General features: G+C 41.7%; 1 protein-coding gene across 1 annotated transcript in view; it reads left to right on the plus strand.

The window, feature by feature from the left end:
• The window catches only part of ADIPOR2 (adiponectin receptor 2), a 38,949-nt gene extending 22,769 nt beyond the window's left edge, over positions 1-16,180 (plus strand). The window contains exons 3-8 of the mRNA XM_026718095.2: positions 5,388-5,504; positions 7,104-7,275; positions 8,411-8,597; positions 10,978-11,165; positions 12,914-13,107; positions 13,609-16,180. Coding sequence (XP_026573880.2) covers positions 5,388-5,504; positions 7,104-7,275; positions 8,411-8,597; positions 10,978-11,165; positions 12,914-13,107; positions 13,609-13,737 — 987 coding nt within the window. The 3' untranslated portion in view covers positions 13,738-16,180. The remainder of the gene's footprint in view (positions 1-5,387; positions 5,505-7,103; positions 7,276-8,410; positions 8,598-10,977; positions 11,166-12,913; positions 13,108-13,608) is intronic.

The following is a 16,180-nucleotide window of genomic DNA, read 5'->3' on the forward strand; positions in this document are numbered from 1 at the left end:
TAAAGGGAAGCTGAGCCATTTTATCTCCAATGTCCTTGCAATAAGGCTGCTGAGCCAAGTTATTTACAGTGGGTGAAAAGAGGGAGCAACATTTTAGCTAACGCCATAAAGTTTTAAGTTTCTGCATGGCTGAGATCTCTCTCTCTGTCTCTCAGAATAGTAGTTCTCCACATGTGCAGGTGAGAAACTAAAACTTTTATTATTTTTTAAAAAGCTGTTTTTAAAGCTGTTTTAAATGAATAAGAGAATGTCCCCGTACTCTATAGGTGTTTTTTAATATGGGTAAAATTCCATAGGTCAAACCCAAAGGGAAGAAAAAGATGAAATTCTCTTAGATGTTATTTATGGGACAGGTAAACTCAACTGGAAACCATGAAGAGTTTGCAGTTGTGTGATTATTCTTCAACTTTTCTTTTTAAAGACAAAAGTGTTAGGCATAATACTTGATAGAAAAGATCACTGCAGATTGCAAACCATTAAAGGATGTAAACAAAGACTGTTTAGGTTAGTTATTATCTTAATAAATACCGATAGCTAGATGCAAGCGAAAAAATAATTTTGCCTTACATTAATTACTAAAGCTATTTAGGTTGATTCATTCTACAAAGACCTCTGCTTCCATATATTCTAGAATCATGCTTGTCTCTTTCCAGTTCCTCAGCAGTATGTGCCAGGTGGATGCACTTTATTTTCAGGGTCTGATGAAATGTTTCAATGAAGTCTGTGCATTGTACCAGAAGCACAAGAACTGTCTGTCCATTCTCTTACCACCTAAGAAGGCAGAACAGAGATCTATTAATTTAACTTCTCTCTTTCTATAATTTCTATTAAAATGTGCTCCTTTCCTCATTTTTTCCATTCTTAATCTGTCAACTAACTGTGGTGCAGTGATGCTATAATGCAGGAATCTATTAAAACAGTTTTTCCTGGTCAGACATTGTGTACTTTGATAGCATCTAGGAATTATATCAGCAGATTTGAAGTCAAAGCACATTAACTTGTTTTTTGTTTGTTTCTGACTTATTATAGTTAGCAAAGCAACGTACCTACGGTTCCTTATGGAAACTCTAAATACAAGCTCTAAATAAAAGCCAAAATGAGACAAAGAAATCTTGGGGAGATTTCTTTCCTAGGTGTTTTATTCTGTGCTAATTTATCCCAGTTTAATTATCTGCTCTGTTTGCAGGCAAGTCTGCTTTTGAAAATATGTAGTGCCATCTGCCTCCCAGATAAGAGTTTCTGTATAAGAGTATTCATTGTAAAGTCTGTTTACAAGTCACTTAATACACTGAAATACTTAAATGTAGGGATGCAAATCATCTTCTGCTTTGTAAACAAAAGAATCAAGACCCAATATCCAGCATTCCTATTTTCAGTACTTGATAGAAAAGATCACTGCATATTGCAAACTGTTAAAGGGTGTAAGCAAGAAAAGACATCTATGACTCCAGCATAGCTTGGCTGGAGAATTCTGGGAGTTGAAGTCCACAAGTCTTAAAGTTGCTAAGTTTGGAGACCCCTGACTTAAGGAATCCTTGCCTGTTAGAATACCACAAAGTGGACTAATTTAGCATTAGGCAGCTTTACAGATAGTCCTCAACTTACGATCCCGATTGAGCCCATAATTTATGCTGCTAAGTGAGAAATTTGTTCAATGACGTTTTGCCCCATTTCACAACTTTTCTTGCCACAGTTGTTTAGTGAATCACTGGAGTTGTTAAATTAGTAACATTGTTGTTAAGTGAATCTGGCTTCCCCCTTGATTTTGCTTGTCAGAAGGTTGCAACTGTCATAAATGTGAGTCAGTTATCAAGCATCCAAATGTAAATCACATGGCCATGGGGATGCTGCAACAGTCATAAGTGTGAAAAATGGACATCGGGTTTTTTTAAGCACTGTTATAACTTCAAACGGTCACTAAGAGAACCGTTGTAAGTCAAAGGACTTACTGCCTATACTGTATTTTGGAACTAGACAAGAACAAATTGTCTAAAAAGTTTACGTTTTTTTTAATGATTCCTGGATGCTGTAGCCAAGTATTAGATTGCTATAAGCAACAAGCACTTGTGCCTTCTTTGCTCCTGAATAAGAGCTTATGAATCCATTAACATTGATTGGATTTTTGCTAAAGTACAGGTAACCCTTGCCTAATGATCACAATTGGGGCGGGGAGAGAGGGGATGATTTTGGAGCAGGACATGTGATATGTGTTGAAGGAATAGGTTTGAATTTTGGAGTGAGGATGCCAAGTCCTATTTATATAATTTTATTTGGCAATTTACTTGTCATTTAGCCTCTTTAGCTTACTATCCAATCCATCCTTAATGGGTCTAAGTCTACATGGAGGGAAGTAAGCAGTGGGGTGCCACAAGGTTCTGTCTTAGGCCCAGTACTCTTCAATATCTTCATTAATGACTTAGATGAGGGAATAGAAGGGGAACTTACCAAATTTGCAGATGATACTAACCTGGCAGGAATAGCTAACACCCAAGAAGATAGGCTTAAGATCCAGATGGATCTTGACAGACTAGAACACTGGGCCATATCTAACAAAATGAAATTCAATGTAGAGAAAAGTAAAGTCCTACACTTAGGCAAGAAAAACCAAAAGTACACATATAGACTGGGGGAAATCAGGCTCAATAGCAGTAACTGTGAGAGGGATCTTGGAGTCTTTAATGGACAGCCAGCTAAATTTGAGCCAGCAGTGTGTGCAGCAGCAGCCAAAAAGCTAATGCAATCCTAAATTGTATTAACAGAGGGATGCGATCAAGATCAAATGAGGTACTATTACCTCTCTATAAAGCCTTAGTAAGACCACACCTAGAATACTGCATCCAGTTTTGGTCACCACACTATAAAAAAGATGTTGAAACTCTAGACAGAGTTTCAGAGAAGAGCAACCAGGATGATTAGCGGACTGGAGACTAAAACATACGAAGAACGGTTACAGGAATTGGGCATGGCTAGTCTAGTGAAGAGAAGGACCAGGGGAGACATGATAGCAGTCGTCCAATATTTGAGGGGCTGCCACAGGGAGGAAGGGGTCAGGCTATTTTCTAAAGCACCTGTAGGCCAGAAAAGGAATAATGGATGGAAACTGAACACAAAGAGATTTAACCTGGAAACAAAGATAAACTTTCTGACAGTGAGAACAATCAACCAATGGAACAGCTTTCCTTTGGAAGTTGTGGGAGCACCATCACTTGAGACCTTCAAGAAGAGATTGGACTGCCATTTGTCAGAAATGGTGTAGGGTCTCCCGCTGGGGTGGGGGGTTGGACTAGATGACCTACAAGGTCCCTTCCAACTCTGATTATCTGTTATTTATTTGTTATTCATTGAAAGGCACAACAACACTTTTATCAAGTTTCCACATGCCCGCTGCCCTCTAAAATTGAGAAGACTGGTGAAAAGCAATATACTGTACAATGTTTCTTGAAATAGATATATATATACACACACACACACACACACACAAACACACACACACACCAGGCAAATATGTGCTTTTTCTGTTTTAGCTTAATAATATAACATGTTCTTCATGCAGGGTATTCATTGAAGTTAAGGCACTGCCTGGGCCACATATTTAATCAGATCAATTAAAACTCTAATGTTCTGTGAATTTGTACCAAGTACTAAATTTGATTAATTTCAACCTTGTCTTACTTTTTATGGTATAATATCTTATGGAATTCCAGCCTGTTTGGCTAACTTATGTCTGTCTGGGTGTATTGTGTAAACCAAGAATCCAATCAGGGTCGGTCACTGGAACGAGAGGTTTCGTCTTCCAAACTTTTGGACTTGTGACCGACCCAGACTGAATTCCAGCCTGTTTGGCTAACTTATGTGTGTCTGGGTGTGTTGTGTAAACCAAGAATATGTAATAATTCAGAATCCAATCAGGGTCGGTCACTGGAACAAGAGGTTTCGTCTTTCAAGCTTTTGGACTCGTGACCGACCCAGACTGGATGGCTGTTCCAGTCACATTATCCTGGGATACGTACATTTGCCTTCATTCGTGTAATAATTCAGTAATACCCAATGTACTATGTTGTACAAACTGAGCCAGCATGTTATAGTGGTTCTGCCAGGTGGAGAGACCTATGTGCAAATCTGTATTCCTCCCCCCCCCACCCAAAATACCAGTAACTTTGAATATCTAGATATCTTTTTATGGTATGTTCATGCTCTTATTTTAAAAATAATGACTCGATGGTTAAAGATACTGAGCTTCTTGTCAGCTGGCAAAGTGACAGGCCAGCATGAATACGCGGCATGAGTTGGGCTTCCAACATCCGCCTGAGGCACCCGTGCAATCCTTACCTTACTGCACTGCCCCTCTGCTAAAGAGCTGAAAATCCTTGGCGTTTGGCTCACTCCGAATCTCTAGGAACTGGCTGAAAGAGCTGCCTGCCAACGGATGTCAGCTTCTTCCCTTTGGGGAAGAAAACTCCTTTTATAGGGTGCAGGAGTAGAGCTCCAATCACCCGGATTTAAGTTCTGTTTCTACCCTCTGCAGGAGGATGTCAGGTCTCGTCTGTGCATGAAAGGGGAATGCCTTCAGTGGGTGTTCAGACTTACAGGATCTGAGCGCTTTTCTCCTCCCTGCCAAAGGAGTTCAACTCCTTTCCACTTATGGAAGGGGACTCCTTTGGGTGGGCGCAGAAACCGAGCTCGTATCTTCAGGACCTGAGCTCTTTTTTTCCCCACCCCGCCAAAGGAGTTCAGCTCCCCTCAGCAGGCAGCTCTTTCAGCAGACCCCAGAAACAAGAGGGGAATCCTCTCAGCAAGTGGCAGCAGCTGCCAGCCTCCTCCACCCCACCGACTTTTCCGAAAAAAGCTGCCTGAGATTGGGGGACCACTGGGCAACCCATAAGTGCAGTCACCCAAATCACAATCATGTGAGCATGGTGCAGGCAGCGTGACGTTTTACGACAGCCTGAAGCACCCTTTCCAAGGCTGTTGTAACTTTGAACATCAGCCAGTTGTAAGTCAAGGACTGTCTGTAATAGATGATATTCATGCTGTGTACTTATTTAAACTTTTAGGAAACAAGTAACTTTGAAGGTGTTTAGTTCTCCTCTGAAAGATATTGGGGCACGCAGCAGGAGGCAGCTATATTCTGCCATTCTCTCTCCTTCATTCTTCGTCCAACCATGGCAAAAGCAGCTCCCTGAACCACATTGTACTCAGTTAGAGCTAACCCAAGAACATCTGTGGAGCAGGAAGCTAGATAAACCGTCTTGGTGGTTAATCTTCTTGCATTTGTGCCTAGACTCCCATTTCTGGCTCTGTAGTTTACATTCCCGTCATTACGTTTTGTCCTTTGCAAATAAAGCTTTTGCTTACCCAAACCATTTTGTGTTGTTTTCCTGTTTCAGGATTCTGGCAAAGATGGGGATGACAATTCAACTCAGGAAGATGAGGGCTTTATGGGAATGCTGCCTCTCCTCCAAGCCCACCATGCAATGGAGAGAATGGAAGAATTTGTATGCAAGGTAAGGTGTTGTAAAGCAAAGGGGGCATCATGCGCTAGTGAGCTTTACACAGTTTGTGGGTCCCGTGGCTAGCAGCGCATGCCCTTCTGGCAACAAAAAAGGCAAGTCACCGTAGGTGGCCATCAAGAAGCTGCTGTCATTTTGGTGGTTATTTTAGTGGGTGTATCTTCAGATCTCATGCCTTCCATAATGGGATAAATTAGAAAGCTTAGTATGAGGTGGATTACAAGTAGAAATGCGGGATTAAACATGTGGTACAACTGTTGAATCTCCTTTTAGAAAACATCTGCAGAAGTCCACGCAGAATAATACTCTGTGGTTCACATGTTTCTGGGTCACAGGACTTCAATGTACAGGGTCACCTTTCCCTCCCTTCGCTCTTTCCTTTAGAAATCCTTGCAAATCTTTTAAAATTACCATATGCCTCTTTTGTATTGGAATCTCATTGTCTCCACAGTACAAAAAATAAAATCCAAATTCTATTGAATTGCTATCTTAGGCAAATCTATTGTATAATCCTGGGAGCCATTGCTTGTCTCTTTCAAGGGAAAGAGTTCATACTATATAGTAGCCTAAATGCGATGCAACTATTCTTAATTTCAGAAGTAAAACAACAGAGGAATTTTGTCCTTGTTTTGCATTTCTGTACCTGCATCAGTGGAACGAGAGGTTTAAAAACCTAGTTAACACAAATTCTATTAAAATTTAATCCCAATATAGAAATGTAGCAGAGAAATCTGATTCTTACTTTTATCCAGCATCATAACTATTTAAAACATTATCATATATTTGATTCCTGTTTGGGAGGAACCACTTTTGTGTTTGTTGAATAAATTGGATGTATTAGGTTGTCATTGATTTCATGTATTATATATATATACCTCAGGTGATCTATTATAAAGACTTGCAGCCCAGTGAGATATCTGCATGCTTATTTTTTCATTCCTATTTTTATTACCTACCAAATGGATATTGTGCAAGAACACTTCCTTTATGGGAAAGGATTTCACACAAAGCAACATTCTGCCCATTGTTATTATAGCACATAACTTATGCATAGATTCTAGAAATAATAAATATTTTTCAAAATTTGCATAACATCCTCCATTGTGAGCCCTTGAGCGATGTTAGAAGATGGAAACATGCAGAGTCGTAGAGCTTGGTTTTGAGCAATAGCAATAGCACTTGGATTTATACACTGCACTGCAGTGCTTTGTAACCCTCTCTAAGTTGTTTATAGAGTCAGCCTATTGCCCCCAACAATTTGGGTCCTCATTTTACCCATCTTGGAAGGATGGAAGGCTGAGTCAACCTTGAGCCTGGTGAGATTCAATCTGCCAAATTGCAGTTAGCCAGCAGTCAGCAGAAGTAGCCTGCAGTACTGCACTCTAACCACTGTGCCGCTGTGGCTCATAGTAGTTGTGTTCTACAGCTTTTCTACAGCTTTTTGATACAGCTCAGGAATCATAATCATCCTGTTTTCTTATTTCATATGGGAAATAAAATGCACATATATGGATACATCATATATGTCAATTTCCTGTAGCTCTGTTCCATCACACCATGATCCAGAGTGTAACTTCATATTACTTCCTTCAGGTATGGGAGGGCCGATGGCGTGTCATTCCCTTCGACGTCTTGCCCGATTGGTTAAAAGACAACGACTACCTGTTGCATGGGCACCGGCCACCCATGCCTTCTTTCCGGGCTTGCTTTAAAAGCATTTTCAGAATACACACAGAGACGGGCAACATCTGGACGCATCTACTAGGTATGGAAACGTTAAAACTTTCCTTATAGTTCCTAATGTTATAATAGGAATGAGAAGAATGTAATAAGCCACTTCGTGGTAATTCTATGAAAATAAATAGTTTTGTTCCAGCATTAATTTTTGTTGACTTGAACCCGATGTTCTGATATGTACAGCTCAGCTAGCATGTCGTAATATGCTCTTCTGCCCAGCTGTGGCTGGTAACAAGATTGTTGTTGACCTGCCTGAATGCCACTGTTGATGGACTAGATCCATGTGAATAGTGGTACTCATTTTAATTAGGATCACCTTACCCTTTTCTATGATAGCATCCAACCTGTCCATTGTACGGTTCCTTTAACAAGCTTGAGTTACAATGTCAAACTAGAGGTGGTTCTTTTTAACTATCAGTATTGCATCAGATGAGTTTGTTTTCCTTGCATTCATCAAACTGCTGAATCAGGATTTCTGGTTCCAGGCTTTGACATGGGCTATCTGAGTTGCAGTGATGCAGACCAACATTATCCATTGCAACTCTCTGTATTGCCTTTGAAAGTAGCTTAAATTACCTTCTCTTCCTGATCATTGGGACTAATGTTAAGCTAGCAATTACCTTGAATTGCCATTGCAGTCAGTATATACTACTGATCTGGAACAAAACTTGATTTGCTGACATTTTTAAAGTATGTAAATTACAACTATTTTACTTGGCAGGTTCTGCTTGAGTCAAAGTACATCTGCCCCAGGCCTTAGTGGCGCACTGATAATATCTGTGTGTCAATGCCACTTTCAGTGTGTAATTACACTGAGCTGAACCTAAATCTGGCTTTGTGTCAGGTCACTTGTTTTGTTTGGACTTCATAATCCTGCTAAAATGTTTCATGCAGCAAGATTAACCCTGAAAAAGGAAGGGAGGACTGTAAGCAGGTATTAGTTTGCAAGAGCCAGAAATTCTAGCAGGGTAGACTTGAAAATCTGGAAAGAGCAGTTAGCATTGTTATGAATGTATTGGAGAATGTTAGCCAATCTTTGCCTCTTGTCAGAATAATAAGCCAACAGAAAGTAGCTCAAACATAAGGTTGATGGTTTAGAGGCAATGTTTTGTGGTTGTGCCCCCTTTGCCCGCCTTCTAATAACCTTGTCTTCTTTTGTCCAGGATGTGTGTTCTTTCTGTGTTTGGGGATCTTCTACATGTTCCGGCCAAATATGTCCTTTGTAGCACCTGTTCAGGAGAAGGTGGTGGTTGGAATGTTCTTCTTGGGAGCCATCCTTTGCCTTTCCTTCTCGTGGCTCTTTCACACAGTTTACTGCCATTCAGAAGGCGTTTCTAGGCTCTTCTCCAAGTAAGCATTTTAATGATTAACTGCGAGCTTAAAAACCCCTAGTTTGCCCCTATTTTTAGGTCTGGGCAAGGGGAAAAGACTGAAGAAATTGGCTACATTTACTGATTTGATGTACGGGGGTGGATGGATGGATTGGTGGGTCAATGTATATAAACCCTTTTGAAAAATAGTAGTGCCTTGTATGTACATAGGTGGTCCTGTAAGTGACTTACGACAGGGCACTTAGCAAACACTCAAAGTTACGACGGACTGCCCCAAAGCTACTGATGACCAGGTTTCAAAGTTAATGACAGCTGTGGCAACCCTGAAGTCACTTGCTCTTGTAACCGACTGAGTGGGTGCTGCAGTGCTCACCCACCCAAGGTGGCACGGTGGCGCAGTGGTTAGAATGCAGTCCTGCAGGTTGCTTCTGCTGACTGCCAGCTGCCTACAATTCAACAGTTTGGCTCAAGGCTGACTCAGCCTTCCATCCTTCCAAGGTGAGTAAAATGAGGACCCAGACTGTTGGGGGCAACATGCTGTCTCTGTAAACCGCTTAGAGAGGTAAAGCACTGTGAAGCGGTATATAAGTCTAAGTGCTATCCCACTGGAGCCACTTATCCACCCAAGGGAGATCAGGTGGCTCTTGCGAGTGTGAATCAGTTGGACTTTGCAGCAAAGTCCTTCCCATCCAGCAAGCCAGGGCAGGTCAACAAGTCGGAGTATGCAAACTCCATCAAGTGAAGGGAGGTCAGGTCTGCTGGAGTTTTGCAAGCCGCCTCCAGCTTTCTTCTTACCCAAAGGACTTGCAGCGCTTAGCCTGCTCCAGAGCCCGGCAACACCCAGCCTACTTTTCTGTTCTTGCAGCATCTGAGAGAGGCGCCCAGCCCAAGATCCGCATTCTTACAGACCTAGCCTTGTGGCAAAACAGGTGTTATTTTCACAAACTTGTAGGGGGCTCCCTTTTTAAGGAAGTTCCATAAACTGCACACACACAAAAAAACAAAAACATGGAGCTTCCTTAAAAAAAATGGAGCTCATTTAAGAAAAAGAAAAAAAAAGAACACAGTATGGTGAGAATAGAACCTGTTGCAAAATAGCAGGATTTTGCCAGGAGACTGGGTCTGTTAAGAAACGGATCCTGTATCAGGTCAGGTGCCTATCTCAGAAGCTGAAAAATACGAAACAAGTGGGTTTTGCTGGGCCCTGGCAAAGGCTGAGCCCTCCAAGTCCTTGGGTGGGGTCTCCCCTTGTTCACTGGAGGCCAGCAAATGCTGACTGGTCTGACCTCCCTTGCTTGCTGGGTGGAAAGAAAGCTGAAGGGCTGCTGAGACCCTCCTGGCAAGAAGGGGAGCTACTCCTTCATGGAGTGGGTATAGCCTTGGGAGGCCTCGGGTAGGTAACCCTGGGCCTGTGTAGTCCTCCCACCCCCAAGTCACCCTATGCTCCATTTAACAGCTCTCACATTCGTTTAACATTTAAGAGCCGTGGTGGTGCGGTGGTTAGAATGCAGTATTGCAGGCTAATTCTGCCGACTGCCAGCAGTTTGATACTCACCAGGCTCATGGTTGAGTCAGCTTTCCATCCTTCCGAGGTGGATAAAATAAGGACCGATATTGTTGGGCAATATCGCTGACTCTGTAAACCACTTAGAGAGAGCTATGAAGCGGTACATAAGGCTAAGGGCTATTGCTATTATCATTTGCAACAGGGAGAGCAAATAATGGGGTCATCGTGAGGCCATTTCACTTAACGACTGTCGTGATACGCGGCTGTAATGGTCATGCTCCATTATGATCATATCTCAAAGACTACTTGTACTGAATTTCTTAGGGCTAAATAAGGAAGCCTTCACAAGCTGAAACACTTTCCCTGTTTGGGAAGGTCTGCAAAAGTTTTGTTTCAGGAATCAATAGCAATAGCACATAGACTTATATACCGCTTTATAGTGCTTTACAGCCCTCTCTAAACAGTTTGCAGAGTCAGCCTATTGCCCCCAACAATCTGGGTCCTCATTTTACCCACCTCGGAAGGATGGAAGGCTGAGTCAACCTTCGGCCTGGTGGGATTCAGTCTGCCAAATTGCAGTAGGAGTAGCTTGCAGTACTGCACTCTAACCACTTCGCCACCAAGGCTCCTCGGTGGACTATATATGCCTTACATTTAAAATTTACAAGCCAGGTGAATACAGGTCTCCAGAATTGTTCTTTCCTATACTTTCGCCAGTATCCAGAATTTATTTTCGGCATGCAATTATATTACAGATAAGATCAGGTGTGGCTCTTATTGCTGATAAAGTTAGTTGCATCAACACGATGAAAGGCGTGAGATCGAGCAGACGAGGATGCTGGAGGATGTGAAGTTCTCCTCAAATGACTTTTTCCACCCTCCTTTGTCTTAGGCTGGACTATTCTGGGATTGCTCTTCTCATTATGGGCAGTTTCGTCCCGTGGCTTTACTATTCTTTTTACTGCAACCCTCAGCCCTGCTTCATCTATCTGATCGTGATCTGCGTCCTGGGCATTGCAGCCATTATAGTTTCACAGTGGGATAGGTTTGCAACCCCTGAATATCGAGGAGTACGAGCAGGTGAGGTTTCTTTGCAACATATATTGTATGTCGGAGGTGGAAGGAAAACTTAAACCCGCATTAATGATACTGTCCCCTTTGAAATTACATAATGCAGTTGTCACTTCGATTTGCATAATGTAACATTCCAGGCATGTCCGTTTCTGTAGCAGAAGGCCTTGTGACAATGTTAAAAAACACCTGTTAATGGCCTATGAATATCATTTCACACGCACATAAATTGTTATCAGTCCCTAATCTGATATTTTGGGGTGCAAGAGTTAAAAACCAAACCCCCAAACAGGAAATGTTAACTGTGGGTAAAGCTGTCAAATTGGTTACTCTTTACAAACATTTAAGCCAAAATATATTTATTTGTGAAAATATCACAGGATCGTTTTTCCTGCCTTGTGTGTTCTAATTGTGCCCATTAGTCAGCATTTTGTGTGTGAGACTGTAAGCTAAGAAACCTAGCCATTGATGTCCAGCCTATCTGATGAATGGGGACAGGTGACAGCCTGCCTAATCAATGGGCATGGGCATAATTTCTGGCACTGTCTGAATAGTTGGCGAATTACGGTAGATGTGAGATATTTAGATTTAAGACAGTTCAAAGATTCCACATGCTCAGCAAAAATACTAGCTGGTGATTTTGGGGTGAGTCTTCTGGGTATTAAGACTAAAATTAAATTTATAAAATTTTGAAAAGAGAACCTGAGTTATCTGATTAAACTTATGATTGGTTATATTAATTTTAAGAGGTGTTCATAATAAAATTGTGAATAAAGTTATTTTGGACTTGGTATTTTAGGTTTGTGCGTGATATTGGATACAAGCTACAGTTGCATGTAACACAAAAATACATTTAGTACTATTTAAGGGGGAAAAAATGTCAAAAATTACTTAATTTTATCCATTTATAAAGATGGTCTGAATTTTTTTGGGCAGAGTTTGTGTTACAGTAGAATGCTTCTGGTTCAATAGCAAAGCAGACTTCATTGCTAGTTTAATAATGTAAGTTAATATAAGTTAATATTCTACCCCAATGGCAGAGCACATGGAAGCTCAGGGCTCCTGCGGCTTCTTTCTAGTAATAATGATAAACCGTGGTTTTCATTCGTCTGTTATGACAGACAGAAAAATACTCTTCTAATTGAAGTTATAACTAGAATGATCAGGAGAGCCCCTTTATAGGTAGTCCTCAACTTATGACTTAGTGACAGTTTGAAGTTATAAGGGAACAACCCTGCCCTCCCCAAAAGATATTTACAATCTGGATTCAATGTTCTGACTGCCAAGCCTCCCCCACCTCTCCCAGGGTGATCCCATGTTTGCCTTTACATACATCGGTTTGTGCTCTGTGGTCAATCTGACTGCAATTTTCTTTTTGGGCTGGGAAGCAGCGTTTGCTTAAAGTTTCTTGCAAAAACCTCCCGTTGTGGACAGTGGGTCCACTTAGCAACTGCAGCATTCGCTTAATGACCACAAAAACGTTTTCAAAGTGGATCAGCTACATCAGGACCCTTTCAACAGCCAGCACAACTTATGGCTGTAATTCTGGGCTCAATTATGGTCGTAAGTCAAGAACTACCTGTAATTAATTGGAACAATTAGTCCTATCAGGTCAGGAAAGCCTTTAGACATTAAAGAGCTTTGGGTGTGTTTTTCTTTCTTTCGAGACCCTGAATTTTAACCTTATGATCTCATGTTCACTTTATGATCCATTTTTTATGCAAGGTTGAATCTGATGCCTTTCCTTTGTCTCCTAGGAGTGTTCCTGGCCCTGGGCCTTAGTGGTGTGATTCCCACCCTGCACTTTGTCATCTCGGAAGGGCTCCTCAAGGCCGCCACCATGGGGCAGATAGGATGGCTGGCCCTCATGGCCTGTTTGTACATCACTGGCGCTGGCTTGTACGCTGCTCGTATCCCAGAGAGATTTTTCCCAGGCAAATGTGACATCTGGGTAAGTGTAGCTATGAACTGTCAGGCATAAAGCTGTGAGGCAGTTCTAGCAGTGCCTCTGTTTAGTTCTGTGGTGAAACAGAGGCTGATTAGGCTGTTGAAAGCCACAGCACCTAGCAAACTCATTGGCTTTCCAGAAATGGGGGGGTGGGGGAAAATATCTCAGTGTTCACTCTCAGGGACAGAGTGGCACGTGGGCTCTGGAAACGCAGCTTTCTGACCTAGCTGTTCAGAGCAAATTTGCCCTTCTCTTCTTAAGCCTTGAACAGGTGCAAATTGCCACTTGAGGCTTTACCGGGCTCAAGGACATGGAACAAGGGAGTTTCCTAGCAAATAAAATTATTTGTTTGCCCCTCAGCAGGCTAGTCCTGTTTCTAGGAGCTTTGCAAGACTGCTGTTATCATTTGGTGCTTGTTCTGGGAGGGGAAAAAACTTCGTTTTCTAACCGTGCCCTTTCTCTTTTTCTTTCTCTCTCTGTGTGTTTTTTCCCCCTCTCTTGTAGTTCCACTCCCATCAGCTCTTTCATATTTTCGTGGTGGCTGGTGCTTTTGTGCACTTCCATGGGGTTTCAAATCTTCAAGAGTTCCGTTTCACCGTTGGGGGAGGCTGCTCAGAGAACGAGATGGAGTAAAAACCCGTCCCCTGTTGAGGATCATAACCAAAACTGAACCATGGGAGCAGTCAACCTACACTTCTCCTACAATAGTGTGGAAGCTTTGCAGGGAATCTTAAGTATAAGATGGGACAAATATTCATACCTCAAACAATGGAGTGAATTGGTTCTGAAGACATGGACATGCTTAAATCTTAACTTATTCCTGGGATCTGCAACTGAAGCAAGGAAAAAAAAAACCCTTTCTTAAATCAGCTTACGTTCAATGCCATATTTATTTGTAGAAAATAAGAGAGGTTATCTTGGGGAAGAGCTTGGCAATTTTTTCTTTTCTTTTTTTAAAATCTAGCTTAGTTAAGATTTGTATCTTGTTCAGGTAAGTTGATTTTTAGATGCCCTTTTGGGAGAAAAAAAATGTAAATAAGATTTCTAACTTTCTGTTTGATTAAAAAGTTTCTATAAATGTTTTAAAAGGGGGGAGGGAGATGGATTTTTGTATTGGTTGCAACATGCAAGTACCACACACTGTTTCTATTTTGCACAAATTCTTAAAACGTGCAGGAAAGCTTGGTGAAACTCCTAAAATCAGGCATCTGGATCCTGTAGGTGCTTCCTAATTCTGGTGTATACTGATTGGCTCACTCCAGGGGACCCAGTCCGCTGCCCACACCACAAGGCCCGAGAGCAACGAAGCGCTTATAGATCAGCCTGCTCAGAAAATGGAGGCAAAAGGCACCAAGGCCACGCCTTCTAAGCTCTCCCCTGGGGTGGTTTTTTTTAAGACTCCTCCTTTGGCCTTTTGCTACATAGGGGTTTGATGGCTTAAGGTACAATGTGGCATATATCCTGACCTTTTGGGGGGTCTCTCATCAGTGTTTCACCATTCTTTTGGGTGCGCTGTTTTGTTTATCCAAGTGCAATTGTTGGGTACCAACCTTCTAGGCGATCTGGCCTGGGGTGGAAATGTTCTCAAGGGGGATGGGAAGTACCCACAAGAAAGCAACTTTGTTTTTGTTTTATGTAAGAAGAAGACTGCCTGTCTACGTGTTAATCCGTTATGGTTTTTGTGTGTATGTTATGTGCGTGTTGCTGTGTGACAGTAACACCACACTTGTCTGTATTAAATCCACTGAACTCTGCAGGCTGCAATAGTAACACTGCCATTCTTTTTCCTCTTTCTCCTGGGGCTTAGGACAATACTGTGCACTATTTTTAATAAGTGAAAAGCAAACAAACCCCCACAGGATAGACTTTTCCTCTGCTTGTTAAAGTAGTGGCTTTGTGCCGGAGAGAAAATTGTGAGCGTTTTCAAATGTTTCCAGTTTAATGGTACGAGGCCAGGAGTATTTGAAGAGGAGAGAGTTATGACACAACAAAAACAGTCAACATGACAAGTGAGAGAAGAAGTATGTTTATTGCTGGTGAGCAATATTGAATCTAGACAGAAACATCTGAGCAAAATGCAGAATTCGTAGACTAGCCATTTGTCTCACTGTAAGGACAAATAATTTAGCCTATAGTGAGTTATCAAGGATTGCTTGTGGGGCAACATAATTGGTTATGGTTTTAAAATGTTACATTTTTATAAAGAAATCCTTGGTCTTTCCCTTAGCTCTTCTTCTGAAATGGATTCCTCTTAAGTATTTAAACCTGCAGGAGGTGCTTAACTGGTTCTTGTAGGTAAATTCAAATACAGATGTGTTCTGGCTAGGATCATGATACTAAATACATACAGGTAAAAATCGCAACCTAATATATTTCATTGTGTTGATCCCAAACTGAAAACAGAACAGTATTAACTGAATCCCTTCAGTCAAACTGGGAAACCAGTTATGAGAAACTTTGGAGTTTTGTGTTTATGGAATCAGCTGGTAAAAGGATAGTTTATCTAAGGTGGGGAAGTGGTAATACATATCACACCCAGGATTACTGTTTGAGAAGCACTTTTAGGAGTGTATCTCTGTATATACTAGCAGAGAATATTTCTCCCTACTCTGGATTATCCATGCTCACTCTGAATGTGGCACTTGCAATCCAGCCCAACAGCACAGAATACAACCTGTACAGAATGCACCATTTTGCTGCCCTTAACTCCCGATCTTCCCGTTGAAGATATTTTGTGTCCCAGTATGAAAACTGCATAGCTGCGCACTTTTTCCGTGGTGCTTGCTGAGACTTCCTCCCAGGTTGGCACCTGAACGCCTTACTCTCAGCAACTGGAGGTTCGCTTTGCTTTCTTTAGGTGTGTGTGCAGGGTTCAGCCTAGCATAGTTGAGATATACAGCTCCCCCCATTAACTAGTGGCCTTGTTCAGTATTTTCATTTCTAATTGCTCACTGTTGAAGGCAACAAAGCACATCTTGGATTTTGAAGATTTGGCGGGGGGGTGAAGGGTCTCCAGCCAATGGGATCCAATTACTTGTTGTATTCTGAACTTCTAATAAAAAGAACAAATGTGAAA

Source organism: Pseudonaja textilis, chromosome 5 (assembly GCF_049901715.1).
Source record: "Pseudonaja textilis isolate UNSWEBS1 chromosome 5, rPseTex1.2, whole genome shotgun sequence".
Classification (NCBI taxonomy): domain Eukaryota; kingdom Metazoa; phylum Chordata; class Lepidosauria; order Squamata; family Elapidae; genus Pseudonaja; species Pseudonaja textilis.